This window comes from Engystomops pustulosus, chromosome 1 (genome assembly GCF_040894005.1).
Source record: "Engystomops pustulosus chromosome 1, aEngPut4.maternal, whole genome shotgun sequence".
Classification (NCBI taxonomy): Eukaryota; Metazoa; Chordata; class Amphibia; order Anura; family Leptodactylidae; genus Engystomops; species Engystomops pustulosus.
Genome location: NC_092411.1, coordinates 281,928,106 through 281,952,405, shown reverse-complemented (window position 1 = coordinate 281,952,405; position 24,300 = coordinate 281,928,106). Strand labels below are relative to the sequence as shown.

General features: G+C 52.2%; 1 protein-coding gene across 1 annotated transcript in view; it reads left to right on the top strand.

Moving 5' to 3' along the window:
- ATRN (attractin) overlaps positions 1-24,300 on the top strand; it is an 81,980-nt gene that overhangs the window by 53,269 nt on the left and 4,411 nt on the right. The window contains exons 25-27 of the mRNA XM_072126344.1: positions 4,020-4,081; positions 4,508-4,586; positions 20,220-20,327. Of these exons, the coding sequence (XP_071982445.1) occupies positions 4,020-4,081; positions 4,508-4,586; positions 20,220-20,327 (249 nt within the window). The remainder of the gene's footprint in view (positions 1-4,019; positions 4,082-4,507; positions 4,587-20,219; positions 20,328-24,300) is intronic.

The window sequence follows — 24,300 nt, the reverse complement described above, 5'->3', positions numbered from 1 at the left end:
ATAAGCCATCATCTCACCCTACTGGATCTCCTGGTTCATTATCTCCAGTCACTGAATGATTGCTCTCTCCAGGTAAGTGATCGGCACCTCTGGGTTAGAAGGTGAAGAGCATGGGGAAGGGATTAAAGACGGGAGAGGACGTTGTCATCGCATCGGAAACCTTGGACATCCCCTTTAAGACAAAATTCTGGATGATTTAGACTGACTGCTATTGTATTTTGCAGTCAGTTCTCCGCTGTTGGTGACCCCCAGCTGTGAGAATAATAAGGTCTATACGAGATGCATTCACCAGCAGCAAACAGAGATCTTGTATATTTTTCCAAACTTTTATTCATAGGAACTTTAGGTTTTGCTGATTCCGTTGGGTTTTTAAAAGTCGCACGCTTATTTGTTGCGCAACCCCGTTCTTATAGTTTTTGGTGCAAAAATTTGCTACTTTTTGAAACCTTCACACCTGGATTCCAAAGACAAATCGGATGCAACACTGGAAAACACATTGTGCTTGGTGGGGGGTGAAATAATCACCAAAAAGACGAATCTTGGCGCGCTGAGGTCTACCGGGTTGGCAGGAGCCGTCGCTCTGCGCATAAAGAATCGCAGGGAGCGGATTTGTTTTCAATCAGTGACGTTTATTAGTGTAAATAATTACTCCCAGATTTGTGCAATTACACGAGGAGGCGGCTTTCCAGGACGGGCGGCGCAGGAGGGAGGAGGAGGAGGGGAGGCTCTCAAGCAGATGCTTCCTCTCCAGCTATTCCTGACTGACTTCTGGCAGGGAGCAGGGAGGTTTTTTTTATTTTTTTTCTAAAGTGTTTCCTGCTCTCACAATGTTGGGGATTTGGAAAGCTCCGTCCCGGACGCCCGTGACTTGAGAAGAATTTTTTTTTCTCGTGTCATCTTCATCGGTTTTGCAGGAGTCGGGCGCTGGGATTTCTCACTCGAGGTAACAAGGAATACGCAGGTTTTTTTTTCTTTATTCCTTCCTTTCTTCTCACCGACGCCTCTCCCTGGTTTATAACTTTTTTTGTGTTCTGCTCAACTCTGGAGCAGGAGAGGAGCGGGAGGACGGTGCACAAAGGACCTGCTGCACCCCCAGAGGTGTCCTGTCCTATCACCACATCTATGAATCGGAGAACTTTTAAGCTAAACTTTTTAATCCATCACCTTCCAGAGTTAGAGGAAGTTTTTTGTATTATTTTCCACTTGTGATGTGTTTTATGCTTACATTGGTGTTTTGGCACTTATGGCAGCAGTGTTATGTGGTCTGCGTAATCATGTTTGCTGTATCCTCGTCTGGTACAGTCCCCATATCCTCAGGAGCTTTCCTCTCTGTATGCAGTGGGGTTTATCTCTTCGCACAAAGGGGAAGAACTTCTTACAAAATGTTCCTGAAGTGTTAGAGGATTCGCAGGTCTCAGGACTCGGAGGTGTCAATTTATTCGCATGTGCATTGTTGGTGAGAAATGCAGAGGTACAGGAGCAATTAGTGACATGGTATGTGCCTTATGGCATCCCTGATTCTGCTGTATGGGGTGCAGGGAAGTCCCTGATTCTGATATATCGGTTGCAGGGGCATTCCTGGTTCTTGTTTATGTTTTGTATCAGGTGCCGGTAGATTCTGGACTCTGGTGCATCGGGTGCCGCTAGGTTCCCGCCCCTGGTGTATCAGGTGCCGCTAGATTCACGGCTCTGGTGCATCGGGTGCCGCTAGGTTCCCGCCTCTGGTGCATCGGGTGCCGCTAGGTTCCCGCCTCTGGTGCATCGGGTGCCGCTAGGTTCCCGCCTCTGGTGCATCGGGTGCCGCTAGGTTCCCGCCTCTGGTGCATCGGGTGCCGCTAGGTTCCCGCCTCTGGTGCATCGGGTGCCGCTAGGTTCCCGCCTCTGGTGCATCGGGTGCCGCTAGGTTCCCGCCTCTGGTGCATCGGGTGCCGCTAGGTTCCCGCCTCTGGTGCATCGGGTGCCGCTAGGTTCCCGCCTCTGGTGCATCGGGTGCCGCTAGTTTCCCGCCTCTGGTGCATCGCGTGCCGCTAGGTTCCCGACCCTGGTGCATCGGGTGCCGCTAGGTTCCCGACCCTGGTGCATCGGGTGCCTCTAGGTTCCCGACCCTGGTGCATCGGGTGCCGCTAGGTTCCCGACCCTGGTGCATCGGGTGCCTCTAGGTTCCCGACCCTGGTGCATCGGGTGCCGCTAGGTTCCCGACCCTGGTGCATTGGGTGCCGCTAGGTGTTTCGGGTGGGGGGACGTCTGGGGCTTTTATTTATTGAGAGCAGGTACAAAGGGATTTAGGATTATTTGAAGGTACTGGCCCAGTGATGTAATTGCGGTATATCTGTGTCCGGTAACATCACATGTTGCCCCATTTATATGTAAATGCTGCCGGGCTCTTCTGACAATGCTTTTTCCCCTTTTTGGCATCTTCTGTGCACAGGGAATATCCATAATATTTGTACAACCCCTCGAAAGGGAATGTAGCAGCAGGACTGTGAAACATGTATCTTATATTCCATGCTTGTAGCTTCTCCATGTGCACTGGTGAGGTAAATCTCTGCACTGAGCATAGCACAGGCCCTGCCTCCCTTCTGGTTAGATATAACAGCAGAAGGGGTGGGACAGTGGTGCTGAAGACATTCCCCCTTGCTCTAAGTCCAGCTACAATCCTTTCTGCCTGGAGATGTTTGTAGAAAACCTCTGAGAAGTATCAGATCAGGATGAATGTAACATATTATAGATGGTGTTCCATTTTACTGACAGCAAGCAGAGCTGTGGATAATGACGTACATTAGAAAGTGTAAGAAGCTGGTGAATATCACAGCAGCGGTGGGATGTGCAGTATATGTATACAGCATGCCCTTCCTGTAATACCTGGGACAGGCAGGGGATGGCGCTATCACACACATCATTGTATTTCCTACCATTATAATACATTATACACAGACTCCCCTCCTGGGCAGTAAGCAGAGGTGATGCCAGCCATTAGTATGCCAGCCGGCCCGCACCCTCGTCTCGGAGAGGCACAAAAGGGTCTTTGTGGTGCTGGCAGCACCAGGAACCATTGCTGGTACAGGGATTAGTGATCCCCTGGCAACTCAGGCTGCACTCCCCCTCCATACTGAGCTGTGGTGTCTGCCCGTCCAAGTGTCTGGGAAAGCTGGGTGCCGTCCAGTATGGCTGCCAGTCCTCCTGGAAGAATCGCCAGCAATTATCGCTACTTTCAAACTTTCTGTTCCGGATTCTGGAAAAGCTGGATGACCTCTCCTATCATAGATATCACAGCAGGTTGTGTGTCGCTATTGCGTCCTTATTGTAGGGGTTTAAGCTCTAGTCACATCCAGAGCTGCATGGAAATGAGGGATTGGACATATCGGTGCATATTGTTGATGGACACTAGAGTCTGCAGACTCTTCTTCTCAGTACAAGACGTATGAAAGCCACATGCAGGATCCCGGACTATGAGGAATAACATTCTACAATCTTACTAATTGGCTGCAATGAAACAAAGTGTAAGATGTAAGGGGTGTGAATACTTAGTGTAGCCCCTGGTTATCAGTGTTACTATCACACAGGAGCAGCCAGGACTTGGAGGATGACTGATCCCTGGGGACTGTGGTGCAGTGATGCATAGTCTCCACAGGGGGCGCTGTGTTAGACGCTTGATGTGATAGTGATGCTACATGATGGAATGTGAATGAGGTTTTATGTGATGACTATGAGAATAATGTGATGAGCGTCACACGAGGGCCGGGCCTCCCTTATCCTTACATACTACTACTACATAAACATCTCATACACTCACATCAGCCGCGTCCTCCGAGAATGCACCTGCCAACCACTGAGAGGAGCCGGAGCGATGCCCCCAACCTGCACCAGGTCAGCTGGGGTATAGCAGGGGTGACAGAGGAGACACTATACTAGGGGCGGTCTTATCTCCGCAGCTGCTCAATACAGAGAGCACAGAGCACAGCAGTGTGAGGATCAGCGTCTGTGTCCTTGGCTGACATCATGTCTCTCCTCTCTTGCAGATCGCCTTCTCCCAGCACAGTAACTTTATGGACTTGGTACAGTTCTTTGTCACGTTTTTCAGGTAGGTCGTTCCCAGGTGTCAGTCTATGTGTTATGTTTTGTCACGTCTGGGTTCAGTAAGGACCTTTACAGCTAGGGGGCGCCCTACACTAATGCCAGGGTCTATATACTTGTGTGTGACTCCTGCGTAGTGATGCCTTTTTTGAGTATATTCTGAGACTTCTGTGGTCATCTGGTATCAGAATTTGCTTAGATTGGTTACATGTAGGTCCCCCTGGAGCTGGTACCAGGCCTAAGTCGCAGTGACCCGGTTCTAGACCAGACGGACCGGCACATATCGGAGTTTCCTGAAAAGTGTAACAGGAAACTTTACCGCAAACATGGAAAAAAGTTTGTTGGTGATTTGCTGCCACCTAGTGGTGTATAATGATGTTACACTGCTGATCGGATCCTGTTCTTCATCCCTCGTCTTCCTTCCTTCTCGCAGCTGTTTCCTCTCCTTGTTGCTGGTGGCCGCTGTAGTCTGGAAGATTAAGCAGAGTTGTTGGGCTTCAAGGAGACGAGAGGTAAGTGACTTCATCCTCCTCGTACCTTCCCCTGCTCCCTGATAATAGTCATGTAATAAGCAGCTTGATCATATAGGGTTACTAGAATTTTGGGGCTGTTCTCCTGATTACATGGAGTTTGGACTTTTCTTGGAATTGGAGAATAAGTCTCTTCTGGTCCAGATGTTCAATGTGACATCACCGCACCTCCCCAGATAACCCCTCCTATCACTGTGTGACATCACCGCACCTCCCCAGATAACCCCTCCTATCACTGTGTGACATCACCGCCCCTCCCCAGATAACCCCTCCTATCACTGTGTGACATCACCGCCCTCTCCCCAGATAACCCCTCCTATCACTGTGTGACATCACCGCCCCCTCCCCAGATAACCCCTCTTATCACTGTGTGACATCACCGCCCTCTCCCCAGATATCCCCTCCTATCACTGTGTGACATCACCGCCCCCTCCCCAGATATCTCCTCCTATCACTGTGTGACATCACCGCCCCCTCCCCAGATATCCCCTCCTATCACTGTGTGACATCACCGCCCCTCCCCAGATATCTCCTCCTATCACTGTGTGACATCACCGCCCTCTCCCCAGATATCTCCTCCTATCACTGTGTGACATCACCGCCCCCTCCCCAGATATCCCCTCCTATCACTGTGTGACATCACCGCCCCCTCCCCAGATATCTCCTCCTATCACTGTGTGACATCACCGCCCTCTCCCCAGATATCCTCTCCTATCACTGTGTGACATCACCGCCCCCTCCCCAGATATCTCCTCCTATCACTGTGTGACATCACCGCCCTCTCCCCAGATATCCTCTCCTATCACTGTGTGACATCACCGCCCCTCCCCAGATATCTCCTCCTATCACTGTGTGACATCACCGCCCCTCCCCAGATATCCCCTCCTATCACTGTGTGACATCACCGCCCCCTCCCTAGATATCCCCTCCTATCACTGTGTGACATCACCGCCCCTCCCCATATATCTCCTCCTATCACTGTGTGACATCACCGCCCCCTCCCTAGATATCCCCTCCTATCACTGTGTGACATCACCGCCCCCTCCCTAGATATCCCCTCCTATCACTGTGTGACATCACCTCCCCCTCCCCAGATATCCCCTCCTATCACTGTGTGACATCACCGCCCCCTCCCCAGATATCCCCTCCTATCACTGTGTGACATCACCGCCCCCTCCCTAGATATCCCCTCCTATCACTGTGTGACATCACCGCCCCCTCCCCAGATATCTCCTCCTATCACTGTGTGACATCACCGCCCCTCCCCAGATATCTCCTCCTATCACTGTGTGACATCACCGCCCCTCCCCAGATATCTCCTCCTATCACTGTGTGACATCACCGCCCCCTCCCCAGATATCCCCTCCTATCACTGTGTGACATCACCGCCCCCTCCCTAGATATCCCCTCCTATCACTGTGTGACATCACCGCCCCCTCCCCAGATATCCCCTCCTATCACTGTGTGACATCACCGCCCCCTCCCTAGATATCCCCTCCTATCACTGTGTGACATCACCGCCCCCTCCCCAGATATCCCCTCCTATCACTGTGTGACATCACCGCCCCTCCCTAGATATCCCCTCCTATCACTGTGTGACATCACCGCCCCCTCCCCAGATATCTCCTCCTATCACTGTGTGACATCACCGCCCCCTCCCTAGATATCCCCTCCTATCACTGTGTGACATCACCGCCCCCTCCCTAGATATCCCCTCCTATCACTGTGTGACATCACCGCCCCCTCCATAGATATCCCCTCCTATCACTGTGTGACATCACCGCCCCTCCCCAGATATCTCCTCCTATCACTGTGTGACATCACCGCCCCCTCCCCAGATATCCCCTCCTATCACTGTGTGACATCACCGCCCTTTCCCCAGATAACCCCTCCTATCACTGTGTGACATCACCGCCCTTTCCCCAGATATCTCCTCCTATCACTGTGTGACATCACCGCCCCTCCCCAGATATCTCCTCCTATCACTGTGTGACATCACTGCCCCCTCCCCAGATATCCCCTCCTATCACTGTGTGACATCACCGCCCTTTCCCCAGATAACCCCTCCTATCACTGTGTGACATCACCGCCCCCTCCCCAGATATCCCCTCCTATCACTGTGTGACATCACCGCCCTTTCCCCAGATATCCCCTCCTATCACTGTGTGACATCACCGCCCCCTCCCCAGATATTCCCTCCTATCACTGTGTGACATCACCGCCCCCTCCCCAGATATCCCTTCCTATCACTGTGTGACATCACCGCCCTCTCCCCAGATATCTCCTCCTATCAGTGTGTGACATCACCGCCCCCTCCCCAGATAACCCCTCCTATCACTGTGTGACATCACCGCCCCCTCCCCAGATATCCCCTCCTATCACTGTGTGACATCACCGCCCCCTCCCCAGATATCTCCTCCTATCAGTGTGTGACATCACCGCCCCCTCCCCAGATAACCCCTCCTATCACTGTGTGACATCACCGCCCCCTCCCCAGATATCTCCTCCTATCAGTGTGTGACATCACCGCCCCCTCCCCAGATATCCCCTCCTATCACTGTGTGACATCACCGCCCCCTCCCCAGATAACCCCTCCTATCAGTGTGTGACATCACCGCCCTCTCCCCAGATATCCCCTCCTATCACTGTGTGACATCACCGCCCCCTCCCTAGATATCCCCTCCTATCACTGTGTGACATCACCTCCCCCTCCCCAGATATCCCCTCCTATCACTGTGTGACATCACCGCCCCCTCCCTAGATATCCCCTCCTATCACTGTGTGACATCACCGCCCCCTCCCTAGATATCCCCTCCTATCACTGTGTGACATCACCGCCCCTCCCCAGATATCTCCTCCTATCACTGTGTGACATCACCGCCCCCTCCCTAGATATCCCCTCCTATCACTGTGTGACATCACCGCCCCCTCCCCAGATATCCCCTCCTATCAGTGTGTGACATCACCGCCCCTCCCCAGATATCTCCTCCTATCACTGTGTGACATCACCGCCCCCTCCCCAGATATCCCCTCCTATCACTGTGTGACATCACCGCCCCCTCCCCAGATATCCCCTCCTATCACTGTGTGACATCACCGCCCTTTCCCCAGATAACCCCTCCTATCACTGTGTGACATCACCACCCTTTCCCCAGATATCCCCTCCTATCACTGTGTGACATCACCGCCCCCTCCCCAGATATCCCCTCCTATCACTGTGTGACATCACCGCCCCCTCCCTAGATATCCCCTCCTATCACTGTGTGACATCACCGCCCCCTCCCCAGATATCCCCTCCTATCACTGTGTGACATCACCGCCCTTTCCCCAGATAACCCCTCCTATCACTGTGTGACATCACCGCCCTTTCCCCAGATATCCCCTCCTATCACTGTGTGACATCACCGCCCCCTCCCCAGATATCTCCTCCTATCACTGTGTGACATCACCGCCCCCTCCCCAGATATCTCCTCCTATCACTGTGTGACATCACCTCCCCCTCCCCAGATAACCCCTCCTATCACTGTGTGACATCACCGCCCCCTCCCCAGATATCTCCTCCTATCACTGTGTGACATCACCGCCCCCTCCCCAGATATCCCCTCCTATCACTGTGTGACATCACCGCCCCCTCCCCAGATATCCCCTCCTATCACTGTGTGACATCACCGCCCCTCCCCAGATATCCCCTCCTATCACTGTGTGACATCACCGCCCCTCCCCAGATATCTCCTCCTATCACTGTGTGACATCACCGCCCCCTCCCTAGATATCCCCTCCTATCAGTGTGTGACATCACCGCCCCCTCCCCAGATATCCCCTCCTATCACTGTGTGACATCACCGCCCCCTCCCCAGATATCTCCTCCTATCACTGTGTGACATCACCGCCCCCTCCCTAGATATCCCCTCCTATCACTGTGTGACATCACCGCCCCTCCCCAGATATCTCCTCCTATCACTGTGTGACATCACCGCCCCCTCCCTAGATATCCCCTCCTATCACTGTGTGACATCACCGCCCCCTCCCCAGATATCCCCTCCTATCACTGTGTGACATCACCGCCCCCTCCCTAGATATCCCCTCCTATCACTGTGTGACATCACCGCCCCCTCCCCAGATATCTCCTCCTATCACTGTGTGACATCACCGCCCCCTCCCCAGATATCCCCTCCTATCACTGTGTGACATCACCGCCCTTTCCCCAGATAACCCCTCCTATCACTGTGTGACATCACCGCCCTTTCCCCAGATATCCCCTCCTATCACTGTGTGACATCACCGCCCCCTCCCCAGATATTCCCTCCTATCACTGTGTGACATCACCGCCCCCTCCCCAGATATCCCTTCCTATCACTGTGTGACATCACCGCCCTCTCCCCAGATATCTCCTCCTATCAGTGTGTGACATCACCGCCCCCTCCCCAGATAACCCCTCCTATCACTGTGTGACATCACCGCCCCCTCCCCAGATATCTCCTCCTATCAGTGTGTGACATCACCGCCCCCTCCCCAGATAACCCCTCCTATCACTGTGTGACATCACCGCCCCCTCCCCAGATATCCCCTCCTATCACTGTGTGACATCACCGCCCTCTCCCCAGATATCCCCTCCTATCACTGTGTGACATCACCGCCCCCTCCCCAGATATCTCCTCCTATCACTGTGTGACATCACCGCCTCCTCCCTAGATATCCCCTCCTATCACTGTGTGACATCACCTCCTCCTCCCCAGATATCCCCTCCTTTCACTGTGTGACATCACCGCCCCCTCCCTAGATATCCCCTCCTATCACTGTGTGACATCACCGCCCCCTCCCTAGATATCCCCTCCTATCACTGTGTGACATCACCGCCCCTCCCCAGATATCTCCTTCTATCACTGTGGGACATCACCGCCCCCTCCCTAGATATCCCCTCCTATCACTGTGTGACATCACCGCCCCCTCCCCAGATATCCCCTCCTATCACTGTGTGACATTACCGCCCCTCCCCAGATATCTCCTCCTATCACTGTGTGACATCACCGCCCCCTCCCCAGATATCCCCTCCTATCACTGTGTGACATCACCGCCCTTTCCCCAGATAACCCCTCCTATCACTGTGTGACATCACCGCCCTTTCCCCAGATATCCCCTCCTATCACTGTGTGACATCACCGCCCCTCCCCAGATATCTCCTTCTATCACTGTGGGACATCACCGCCCCCTCCCTAGATATCCCCTCCTATCACTGTGTGACATCACCGCCCCCTCCCCAGATATCCCCTCCTATCACTGTGTGACATTACCGCCCCTCCCCAGATATCTCCTCCTATCACTGTGTGACATCACCGCCCCCTCCCCAGATATCCCCTCCTATCACTGTGTGACATCACCGCCCTTTCCCCAGATAACCCCTCCTATCACTGTGTGACATCACCGCCCTTTCCCCAGATATCCCCTCCTATCACTGTGTGACATCACCGCCCCCTCCCCAGATATCTCCTCCTATCACTGTGTGACATCACCGCCCCCTCCCCAGATATCCCCTCCTATCACTGTGTGACATCACCGCCCCCTCCCCAGATATCCCCTCCTATCACTGTGTGACATCACCGCCCTTTCCCCAGATAACCCCTCCTATCACTGTGTGACATCACCGCCCTTTCCCCAGATATCCCCTCCTATCACTGTGTGACATCACCGCCCCCTCCCCAGATATCCCCTCCTATCACTGTGTGACATCACCGCCCCCTCCCCAGATATCCCCTCCTATCACTGTGTGACATCACCGCCCCCTCCCCAGATATCCTCTCCTATCACTGTGTGACATCACCGCCCCCTCCCCAGATATCTCCTCCTATCACTGTGTGACATCACCGCCCCCTCCCCAGATATTCCCTCCTATCACTGTGTGACATCACCGCCCCCTCCCCAGATATCCCTTCCTATCACTGTGTGACATCACCGCCCCCTCCCCAGATATCTCCTCCTATCACTGTGTGACATCACCGCCCCCTCCCCAGATATCTCCTCCTATCACTGTGTGACATCACCGCCCTCTCCCCAGATAACTCCTCCTATCAGTGTGTGACATCACCGCCCTCTCCCCAGATATCTCCTCCTATCAGTGTGTGACATCACCGCCCCCTCCCCAGATAACCCCTCCTATCACTGTGTGACATCACCGCCCCCTCCCCAGATATCTCCTCCTATCAGTGTGTGACATCACCGCCCCCTCCCCAGATAACCCCTCCTATCACTGTGTGACATCACCGCCCCCTCCCCAGATATCCCCTCCTATCACTGTGTGACATCACCGCCCCCTCCCCAGATAACCCCTCCTATCAGTGTGTGACATCACCGCCCTCTTCCCAGATATCCCCTCCTATCACTGTGTGACATCACCGCCCCCTCCCCAGATAACCCCTCCTATCACTGTGTGACATCACCGCCCCCTCCCCAGATATCCCCTCCTATCACTGTGTGACATCACCGCCCCCTCCCCAGATAACCCCTCCTATCACTGTGTGACATCACCGCCCCCTCCCCAGATAACCCCTACTATCACTGTGTGACATCACCGCCCCCTCCCCAGATAACCCCTCCTATCACTGTGTGACATCACCCCCCCTCCCCAGATAACCCCTCCTATCAGTGTGTGACATCACCGCCCCCTCCCCAGATATCCCCTCCTATCACTGTGTGACATCACCGCCCCTCCCCAGATAACCCCTCCTATCACTGTGTGACATCACCGCCCCTCCCCAGATATCCCCTCCTATCACTGTGTGACATCACCGCCCTCTCCCCAGATATCCCCTCCTATCACTGTGTGACATCACCGCCCCTCCCCAGATATCTCCTCCTATCACTGTGTGACATCACCGCCCCTCCCCAGATATCTCCTCCTATCACTGTGTGACATCACCGCCCCCTCCCCAGATATCTCCTCCTATCACTGTGTGACATCACCGCCCCCTCCCTAGATATCTCCTCCTATCGCTGTGTGACATCACCGCCCCCCCCCAGATATCTCCTCCTATCGCTGTGTGACATCACCGCCCTCTCCCCAGATATCTCCTCCTATCACTGTGTGACATCACCGCCCCCTCCCCAGATATCTCCTCCTATCACTGTGTGACATCACCGCCCCCTCCCCAGATATCCCCTCCTATCACTGTGTGACATCACCGCCCCCTCCCCAGATATCTCCTCCTATCACTGTGTGACATCACCTCCCCCTCCCCAGATAACCCCTCCTATCACTGTGTGACATCACCGCCCTCTCCCCAGATATCTCCTCCTATCACTGTGTGACATCACCGCCCCCTCCCCAGATATCCCCTCCTATCACTGTGTGACATCACCGCTCCCCTCCCCAGATATTCCCTCCTATCACTGTGTGACATCACCGCCCCCTCCCCAGATATCCCCTCCTATCACTGTGTGACATCACCGCCCCCTCCCCAGATATCCCCTCCTATCACTGTGTGACATCACCTCCCCCTCCCCAGATAACCCCTCCTATCACTGTGTGACATCACCGCCCCCTCCCCAGATATCCCCTCCTATCACTGTGTGACATCACCCCCCCCTCCCCAGATAACCCCTCCTATCACTGTGTGACATCACCGCCCCCTCCCCACATCACCCCTCCTATCACTGTGTGACATCACCGCCCCTCCCCAGATATCCCCTCCTATCACTGTGTGACATTACCGTCCCTCCCCAGATATCTCCTCCTATCACTGTGACATCACCGCCCTTTCCCCAGATAACCCCTCCTATCACTGTGTGACATCACCGCCCCCTCCCCAGATATCTCCTCCTATCACTGTGTGACATCACCGCCCCTCCCCAGATATCTCCTCCTATCACTGTGTGACATCACCGCCCCCTCCCCAGATAGCCCCTCCTATCACTGTGTGACATCACCGCCCCTCCCCAGATATCCTCTCCTATCACTGTGTGACATCACCGCCCCTCCCCAGATATCCCCTCCTATCACTGTGTGACATCACCGCCCCTCCCCAGATATCCTCTCCTATCACTGTGTGACATCACCGCCCCCTCCCCAGATATCTCCTCCTATCACTGTGTGACATCACCGCCCCTCCCCAGATATCTCCTCCTATCACTGTGTGACATCACCGCCCCCTCCCTAGATATCTCCTCCTATCACTGTGTGACATCACCGCCCCCTCCCCAGATATCCCCTCCTATCACTGTGTGACATCACTGCCCCCTCCCCAGATATCCCCTCCTATCACTGTGTGACATCACCGCCCCCTCCCCAGATAACCCCTCCTATCACTGTGTGACATCACCGCCCTCTCCCCAGATATCTCCTCCTATCACTGTGTGACATCACCGCCCCCTCCCCAGATATCCCCTCCTATCACTGTGTGACATCACCGCCCTCTCCCCAGATATCCCCTCCTATCACTGTGTGACATCACTGCCCCCTCCCCAGATATCCCCTCCTATCACTGTGTGACATCACCGCCCCCTCCCCAGATAACCCCTCCTATCACTGTGTGACATCACCGCCCCCTCCCTAGATATCTCCTCCTATCACTGTGTGACATCACCGCCCCCTCCCCAGATATCCCCTCCTATCACTGTGTGACATCACTGCCCCCTCCCCAGATATCCCCTCCTATCACTGTGTGACATCACCGCCCCTCCCCAGATATCTCCTCCTATCACTGTGTGACATCACCGCCCCCTCCCCAGATATCCCCTCCTATCACTGTGTGACATCACTGCCCCCTCCCCAGATATCCCCTCCTATCACTGTGTGACATCACCGCCCCCTCCCCAGATATCTCCTCCTATCACTGTGTGACATCACCGCCCCCTCCCCAGATAACCCCTCCTATCACTGTGTGACATCACCGCCCCCTCCCCAGATATCTCCTCCTATCACTGTGTGACATCACCGCCCTCTCCCCAGATATCTCCTCCTATCACTGTGTGACATCACCGCCCCCTCCCCAGATATCTCCTCCTATCACTGTGTGACATCACCGCCCTCTCCCCAGATATCCCCTCCTATCACTGTGTGACATCACCGCCCCCTCCCCAGATATCCCCTCCTATCACTGTGTGACATCACAGGGTTTTGCAATGTGGTCTGGACACTCATTGGTTTTAATAAGAAACCAGTCTACACGCAGCTCCCCCTGGTGGTGGCTTACAATAAGGCGAGTTCTGTTGGATGACCTCATACGTTGTTGGGCCGGCCCGGTTACTGCCGTTTCTCCTTCGCCCCGGTCTCTGCCTCTCCTGCAGATTTATGGGAAGTTACTTTTCCCATTCTGCAGCTTTTATGACGGTCGCATTAAGAGCCGCATTTAATAAAGTTTCCCCATTTCCTTTCCTATAACTCAACGTAACCAGAAGCCACTTAATTGCGTCTCTTAACGACTTACAAATGTTTTGCCGACTTAATTATCAATAAATAATTCAGGATGTTCCTCTGGGTGAGAGCGGCCGGCACCGGGTTACAGAGACGCCATGAATTATACACAGAGACCGGTCAATACTCCTCCTAATAACCTGTCACTGACTGGCTACAAGGGGTTACTGTCACAGTACAGGGAGAATGCACACAGTGATGTCACAGAACAGAGAGAATACACACAGTGATGTCACAGAACAGAGAGAATACACACAGTGATGTCACAGTACAGGGATAATACACACAGTGATGTCACAGTACAGGGATAATACACACAGTGATGTTACAGTACAGAGAGAATACACACAGTGATGTCACAGTACAGGGATAATACACACAGTGATGTCACAGTACAGAGATCATACACACAGTGATGTCACAGTACAGGGATAATACACACAGTGATGTCACAGTACAGGGATAATATACACATTGATGTCACAGTACAGGGATAATACACACAGTGATGTCACAGTACAGAGATAATACACACAATGATGTCACTGTACAGGGATAATACACACAGTGATGTCACAGTACAGGGATACTACACACAGTGATGTCACAGTACAGAGATAATACACACAATGATGTCACTGTACAGGGATAATACACACAGTGATGTCACAGTACAGGGATAATACACACTGTGATGTCACAGTACAGGGATAATACACACTGTGATGTCAGAGTACAGGGATAATACACACAGTGATGTCACAGTACAGGGATAATACACACAGTGATGTCACAGTACAGGGATAATACACACAGTGATGTCACAGTACAGGGATACTACACACAGTGATGTCACAGAACAGAGAGAATACACACAGTGATGTCACAGTACAGGGATAATACACACAGAGATGTCACAGTACAGGGATAATACACACAGTGATGTCACAGTACAGAGATCATACACACAGTGATGTCACAGTACAGGGATAATACACACAGTGATGTCACAGTACAGGGATAATATACACATTGATGTCACAGTACAGGGATACTACACACAGTGATGTCACAGAACAGAGAGAATACACACAGTGATGTCAGAGTACAGGGATAATACACACTGTGATGTCAGAGTACAGGGATAATACACACAGTGATGTCACAGTACAGGGATAATACACACAGTGATGTCACAGTACAGGGATAATATACACATTGATGTCACAGTACAGGGATACTACACACAGTGATGTCACAGAACAGAGAGAATACACACAGTGATGTCACAGTACAGGGATAATACACACAGTGATGCCACAGTACAGGGATAATACACACAGAGATGTCACAGTACAGGGATAATACACACTGTGATGTCACAGTACAGGGATAATACACACTGTGATGTCAGAGTACAGGGATAATACACACAGTGATGTCACAGTACAGGGATAATACACACAGTGATGTCACAGTACAGGGATAATACACACAGTGATGTCACAGTACAGGGATAATACACACAGTGATGTCACAGTACAGGGATAATACACACAGCGATGTCACAGCACAGGGATAATACACACAGCGATGTCACAGCACAGGGATAATACACACAGTGATGTCACAGTACAGGGATAATACACACTGTGATGTCAGAGTACAGGGATAATACACACAGTGATGTCACAGTACAGGGATAATACACACAGTGATGTCACAGTACAGGGATAATACACACAGAGATGTCACAGTACAGGGATAATACACACTGTGATGTCAGAGTACAGGGATAATACACACAGTGATGTCAGAGTACAGGGATAATACACACTGTGATGTCAGAGTACAGGGATAATACACACAGTGATGTCACAGTACAGGGATAATACACACAGAGATGTCACAGTACAGGGATAATACACACAGCGATGTCACAGTACAGGGGATAATACACACAGTGATGTCACAGTACGGGATAATACACACAGTGATGTCACAGTACAGAGGTAATACACACAGCGATGTCACGGTACAGGGATAATACACACAGTGATGTCACGGTACAGGGATAATACACACAGTGATGTCACGGTACAGGGATAATACACACAGTGATGTCACAGTACAGAGATAATACACACAGTGATGTCACAGTACAGGGATAATACACACAGTGATGTCACAGTACAGAGATAATACACACAGTGATGTCACAGTACAGGGGATAATACACACAGTGATGTCACAGTACAGGGATAATACACACAGTGATGTCACAGTACAGGGATAATACACACAGTGATGTCACAGTACAGGGATAATACACACAGTGATGTCACAGTACAGGGATAATACACACAGTGATGTCACAGTACAGGGATAATACACACAGTGATGTCACAGTACAGGGATAATACACACAGTGATGTCACAGTACAGGGATAATACACACAGTGATGTCACAGTACAGGGATAATACACACAGCGATGTCACAGTATAGGGATAATACACACAGTGATGTCACAGTACAGGGATAATACACACAGTGATGTCACAGTACAGGGGATAATACACACAGTGATGTCACAGTACAGGGGATAATACACACAGTGATGTCACAGTACAGGGGATAATACACACAGTGATGTCACAGTACAGGGATAATACACACAGTGATGTCACAGTACAGGGATAATACACACAGTGATGTCACAGTACAGGGATAATACACACAGTGATGTCACAGTACAGGGATAATACACACAGTGATGTCACAGTACAGGGATAATACACACAGTGATGTCACAGTACAGGGATAATACACACAGTGATGTCACAGTACAGGGATAATACACACAGCGATGTCACAGTATAGGGATAATACACACAGTGATGTCACAGTACAGGGATAATACACACAGTGATGTCACAGTACAGGGGATAATACACACAGTGATGTCACAGTACAGGGGATAATACACACAGTGATGTCACAGTACAGGGATAATACACACAGTGATGTCACAGTACAGGGATAATACACACAGTGATGTCACAGTACAGGGATAATACACACAGCGATGTCACAGTATAGGGATAATACACACAGTGATGTCACAGTACAGGGATAATACACACAGTGATGTCACAGTACAGGGGATAATACACACAGTGATGTCACAGTACAGGGGATAATACACACAGTGATGTCACAGTACAGGGGATAATACACACAGTGATGTCACAGTACAGGGATAATACACACAGTGATGTCACAGTACAGGGATAATACACACAGTGATGTCACAGTACAGGGATAATACACACAGTGATGTCACAGTACAGGGATAATACACACAGTGATGTCACAGTACAGGGATAATACACACAGTGATGTCACAGTACAGGGATAATACACACAGTGATGTCACAGTACAGAGATAATACACACAGTGATGTCACAGTACAGAGATAATACACACAGTGATGTCACAGTACAGGGATAATACACACAGTGATGTCACAGTACAGGGATAATACACACAGCGATGTCACAGTACAGGGGATAATACACACAGTGATGTCACAGTACAGAGATAATACACACAGTGATGTCACAGTACAGGGATAATACACAGTGATGTCACAGTACAGGGATAATACACACAGCGGTGTCACAGTACAGGGATAATACACACAGCGATGTCACAGTACAGAGATAATACACACAGTGATGTCACAGTACAGGGATAACGCACACAGTGATGTCACAGTACAGGGATAACACACACAGTGATGTCACAGTACAGGGATAATACACACAGTGATGTCACAGTACGGGATAATACACACAGTGATGTCACAGTGCAGGGATAATACACACAGGGATGTCACAGTACAGAGATAATACACACAGAGATGTCACAGTGCAGGGATAATACACACAGTGATGTCACAGTACAGGGATAATACACACAGTGATGTCAAAGTGCAGGGATAATACACACAGTGATGTCACAGTGCAGGGATAATACACACAGTGATGTCACAGTGCAGGGATAATACACACAGTGATGTCACAGTACAGGATAATACACACAGTGATGTCACAGTGCAGGGATAATACACACAGTGATGTCACAGTACAGGGATAATACACACAGTGATGTCACAGTGCAGGGATAATGCACACAGTGATGTCACAGTGCAGGGATAATACACACAGTGATGTCACAGTGCAGGGATAATACACACAGTGATGTCACAGTGCAGGGATAATACACACAGTGATGTCACAGTACAGGATAATACACACAGTGAGGTCACAGTACAGGGATAATACACACAGTGATGTCACAGTACAGGGATAATACACACAGCGATGTCACAGCACAGGGATAATACACACAGTGATGTCACAGTACTGGGATAATACACACAGTGATGTCACAGCACAGGGATAATACACACAGTGATGTCACAGTACAGGGATAATACACACAGTGATGTCACAGTACAGAGATAATACACACAGTGATGTCACAGTACAGGGATAAGGCAAACAGCGATGTCACAGTACAGGGATAATACACACAGTGATGTCACAGTACAGAGATAATACACACAGTGATGTCACAGTACAGGGATAATACACACAGCGATGTCACAGTACAGGGATAATACACACAGTGATGTCACAGTACAGGGATAAGGCAAACAGCGATGTCACAGTACAGGGATAACGCACACAGTGATGTCACAGTACAGGGATAACGCACACAGTGATGTCACAGTACAGGGATAACGCACACAGTGATGTCACAGTACAGGGATAACGCACACAGTGATGTCACGGAGCAGCGAGAATGCACGCTGCGCTGGTATTATGAGTGATGTGGTGCCCCCTAATGGTGGCAATATACATGGCACGCCACTGTGAAAGTAGTGTGCGCTCACTGGGGCTCCCCCCGTTGGTGGCAGTGTGCATAGTGGGGCTCCCTCCGGTGGTGGCAGTGTGTGCAGGTCACCATCTCCCTTGCACAGTGTGTGATCAGATACCTGGCAGTACTAGATCTGGGGATGACTCCAGAGCTGTGCCCCCTCCTCTCCTCCCGCTCTTCTCCCAGCACCTCATGTGGATAATCAGTTCACGTTCCCCAGAATCTTCCCGCAGGGCGGATCCTGACCCCTGTGATGGAGCACAAATGCCACATGTTGCCTGCAGCAAAGTCAAGACATTTAGCAAGTTACAAGTAAAATGTCACTTGTGCTCTGTCTCCCCCGGCACACGGAGAGCAGCGGCGTCACGTCCTCAAGAAGCTTCTCCCACGTCTGCTGGGACATCGGGGGTTAATCGTCTGTCCCTTCCTTCACCTCCTGCTGCCAGAAGGGAGAACTACAAGTCCCAGCAGCTCATGGATACGACACCAGCTGCAGTGCCTGCTCATGTCTCCAGCAGTCAGAAATGTCTCAACAACTACATTGATAGCTTCATTGTGATGTGCTTCAGCTGCTCTGTCTACTACACAGCAGAGTTTCCTGTACAGTGTGTCATTGTTTTAGAAGTCGCATTGAAATAACTTTAGTCTAACCTGTACAGAAAAAAACGAGCTGCGATTCCCCTGCCGGCCACCAGATGGCAGTATCGTACCATGAATGTCACAGGGTTTCTTCTCAGAGCTGAGGCTTTGTTACTCTTGCATTAGTTTCCAGGAGGTTGTAAGCATGAACAGAACACCGGGACTGTAGTGTAGACTGATAAAAGAACTGGCGCAGTCCCCACTATCTGCTGTGCATCAGGGGGATCAGGATGAACATTTATCCCAAGACCAAACAATTCTTTGTGATGATTCTCTGGCCGGATACAATGTATCGGGGCGCCAGCCAGGCTCTTATCCAATGTGACGCTTCAATCCCCTGTGAATTGTGTGGCGGATGTGTCCTGCCCTGGCGTGCAGGGGTTAAAGGACGGGTTCTAGGTACATGGGATGTATTGGGGTACGGGAGGCGATATATGGGGCCCCATATAGAGAGGATGCCCTGTATAGTGTCATGGCCGCCGCCTCCTGCGCCAATCCTGAATGATTTATTTCTAGTGTTTGTATCATCCTGCAGGTTTCCCATAGGAATGTATCTAGCAGCAGCACAGAGTGTTTCAGGATGCTGCTGGCGCTGTGTAACCTGTGTCTTGTTTATTCATCAGCAACTGATCCGGGAGATGCAGCAGATGGCGAGCCGACCCTTCGCTTCTGTCAATGTCGCCTTGGAAACAGACGAGGAGCCGCCGGATCTGATCGGTGGGAGCGTAAAGGTGAGCGCTGTGCTTTTTCATGGAAATCAGACACCTCATCAATACCTCTTCCCAACACACGGACACTAGATGGACCCCTGGAGCTCAGGATTGTGGGGGAAAGTGACAGCGCCACCACTGTGTAGAGGCTGTGTGCGGTATTACAGCATTTACTTCAACACTGCTCAGCGGCAGGACCAGAGATCCCCGCAGCAGGATAATCTGCAGCGGGACCAGTCCTGTAATGGATATCAGAGGATGAATCCTGTGCCTCATCATTGTGGTGCGGCCTCAGGGGGGCAGCATCATACAGCAAACCTTACAGCACCTGCACTATGCGAGAGGAGCTCACCATGTGCCCATTATGCTGTGTACCTGCCACTGCACCCGCGCTGGGGGTCTACAGGCCAATCCACCTCATAGTCCACCGTTATATATGCCCTGGTGCCGCTGCCTATATAGGGGCTTCATGTGGTGGTCCTCGGGCTATCTAGTCTTCAGGAATCTTATAAAGTTCCTTCTCTTCTGGACTGAATTACAATTATGAGTTTTTCAAATATATTCTGTGGTGTCCGCTGCCACTTACCTGCTCTTCCTGCTTACATCACCTCTTCTGCAGCACGTCCTGAGTAATGGTGAGAGGAGTCAGACGCCTTCCTGCCATTATCATTAGACAGGAGCAGGACCACTGTGTCTACAGTCACTTCTCCCATCTCTCCTCTACTGACCGACCCCTCCCTCCACATTGCCCTCTCCTCCCCTGACATTGCCCTCTCCTCCCCTGACATTGCCCTCTCCTCCCCTGACATTGCCCTCTCCTCCCCTGACATTGCCCTCTCCTCCCCTGACATTGCCCTCTCCTCCCCTGACATTGCCCTCTCCTCCCCTGACATTGCCCTCTCCTCCCCTGACATTGCCCTCTCCTCCCCTGACATTGCCCTCTCCTCCCCTGACATTGGCCTCTCCTCCCCTGACATTGCCCTCTCCTCCCCTGACATTGGCCTCTCCTCCCCTGACATTGCCCTCTCCTCCCCTGACATTGCCCTCTCCTCCCCTGACATTGCCCTCTCCTCCCCCTCTCCTCCCCTGACATTGCCCTCTCCTCCCCCGACATTGCCCTCTCCTCCCCCGACATTGCCCTCTCCTCCCCCGACATTGCCCTCTCCTCCCCCGACATTGCCCTCTCCTCCCCCGACATTGCCCTCTCCTCCCCCGACATTGCCCTCTCCTCCCCCGACATTGCCCTCTCCTCCCCTGACATTGCCCTCTCCCTCCCCCTCTCCTCCCCTGACATTGCCCTCTCCTCCCCCGACATTGCCCTCTCCTCCCCTGACATTGCCCTCTCCCTCCCCCTCTCCTCCCCTGACATTGCCCTCTCCTCCCCTGACATTGCCCTCTCCCTCCCCCTCTCCTCCCCTGACATTGCCCCCTCTCCTCCCCTGACATTGCCCTCTCCCTCCCCCTCTTCTCCCCTGACATTGCCCTCTCCCTCCCCCTCTTCTCCCCTGACATTGCCCTCTCCTCCCCTGACATTGCCCTCTCCCTCCCCCTCTCCTCCCCTGACATTGCCCTCTCCCTCCCCCTCTCCTCCCCTGACATTGCCCTCTCCCTCCCCCTCTCCTCCCCTGACATTGCCCTCTCCCTCCCCCTCTCCTCCCCTGACATTGCCCTCTCCTCCCCTGACATTGCCCTCTCCCTCCCCCTCTCCTCCCCCTCTCCTCCCCTGACATTGCCCTCTCCTCCCCTGACATTGCCCTCTCCCTCCCCCTCTCCCTCCCCCTCTCCTCCCCCTCTCCTCCCCCTCTCCTCCCCTGACATTGCCCCCTCTCCTCCCGACATTGCCCTCTCCCTCCCCCTCTCCTCCCCTGACATTGCCCTCTCCTCCCCTGACATTGCCCTCTCCTCCCCTGACATTGCCCTCTCCTCCCCCTCTCCTCCCCTGACATTGCCCTCTCCCTCCCCCTCTCCTCCCCCTCTCCTCCCCTGACATTGCCCTCTCCCTCCCCCTCTCCTCCCCTGACATTGCCCTCTCCCTCCCCCTCTCCTCCCCTGACATTGCCCTCTCCTCCCCTGACATTGCCCTCTCCCTCCCCCTCTCCTCCCCCTCTCCTCCCCTGACATTGCCCTCTCCCTCCCCCTCTCCTCCCCTGACATTGCCCTCTCCTCCCCTGACATTGCCCTCTCCCTCCCCCTCTCCTCCCCTGACATTGCCCTCTCCTCCCCTGACATTGCCCTCTCCCTCCCCCTCTCCTCCCCCTCTCCTCCCCTGACATTGCCCCCTCTCCTCCCGACATTGCCCTCTCCCTCCCCCTCTCCTCCCCTGACATTGCCCCCTCTCCTCCCCTGACATTGCCCCCTCTCCTCCCCTGACATTGCCCCCTCTCCTCCCCTGACATTGCCCCCTCTCCTCTCCCCCGACATTGCCCCCTCTCCTCCCCCCTCTCCTCTCCCCTGACATTGCCCCCTCTCCTCCCCCCTCTCCTCCCCTGACATTGCCCCCTCTCCCTCCCCCTCTCCTCTCCCCCGACATTGCCCCCTCTCCTCCCCCCTCTCCTCTCCCCTGACATTGCCCCCTCTCCTCCCCCCTCTCCTCCCCCCTGCCATTGCCCAGTACGGGTAGCAGGAGGGTCCATAGTTCTGCAGTCCTGAGCGGTGTCCTCCAGTATATGTATAATAATTGGCGCAGTTGTTGGCGTTGTGTACGTGCGGAGGCCTCTCTGTCGCCGGCCGCGCTCCTCACAATTTCTCTGCCGCTTCTTATAAATTTGCTGACTCCGGTTCAATCTCCGGGAAAAGCGAAAAAACAGCTGAAAAAGAAAAATGTTCTCCCCTCTACCTTGTTTTCTTCCTTCCTACCTCTCATATTTGTCATTAAGGCCGAGACTCTGAATTGTAGGCTGCGCTCCTCTAATATCGCTGCTGCGGAGCCGTCTGATTGGCTGATAATCAAATACAGAATTCTGCCCCATCAACAAAACCCGCAGCAGCAAAAACCTCTCTCCTGCCATAAAGCAATTTATATACAATCTATATCCTCACCTCCTCAGAGCGGGGCCTCTCCAGGCGACTCGCTCCATGCGGTTTTGTCTTCTGATTCAGGTTTTTTCCCCCCACTTTTTATAGTTTATTTTATTGTTCTTTTGTTCATTCTTAAGGGGCAGAAGGAAAACCTGTTAAGGATAATTCGTAAAATATCTTTAAAGGGGTTGTCCGGGATGAATTGTGCAGGTACAAATGAACCTATAGGAATATAAGAATATAGCCGATCATTCCCATCCATCCTGCAAACAGACATCAGCGGTGACAGGAGGAACATGAGGATATTATTCTCTTTATCTCCCCGGACAACCCCTTTAAGGAGTCCTCTACTTGGAAAGCAATGATTTGCTATCATTAGTGGAGGTTATGTAGGTGGCAACTTTATAGTTTATTCGATCTGCTACTTTTGTCCCATTCCAGTGATTGAGACTGACCTGCAATACCCTTCACAACCACTACAGGATGTGTGGAGCTGTGCTGCATGAAGGGGCAATATCAGCAGTACCGTGGCCAATTACTGGTCAAAGGGGCCAAATAGGGGCACAAGAGTTTAAAAAGTTTTTGTTAAAAGTTTCAACTCCTGCACAACAAGTTAAAGGGAGTTTTCTTTCACTATTGATGTATAGATCTAACAATGATAACTTCTCCTAATACCTGGAAGCCTCACCAATAATTATTGGGATGCAGTGAGCGTCCTGGACCTGTGGCTGTTCTTCGGTCACATGTTTCGTTTACAGCTCCAGTCCTTTACAGAGCTGGGCTGCAATACCGAGCGCTACCACTGTACAGTGCAGGGCACTATGCTTGGCATGTATTTAAAAGACTGTCCAGACACTGCAGCCTTGGTGGGGATAACAGATGTCGGACTCCCACCAGACTCCTATCTATTCTGAGGATTGGTCATGAAGATCCTAGTTCTGGAAAGCCCCTTTAAATGGGTTGTAGCTACTGATCT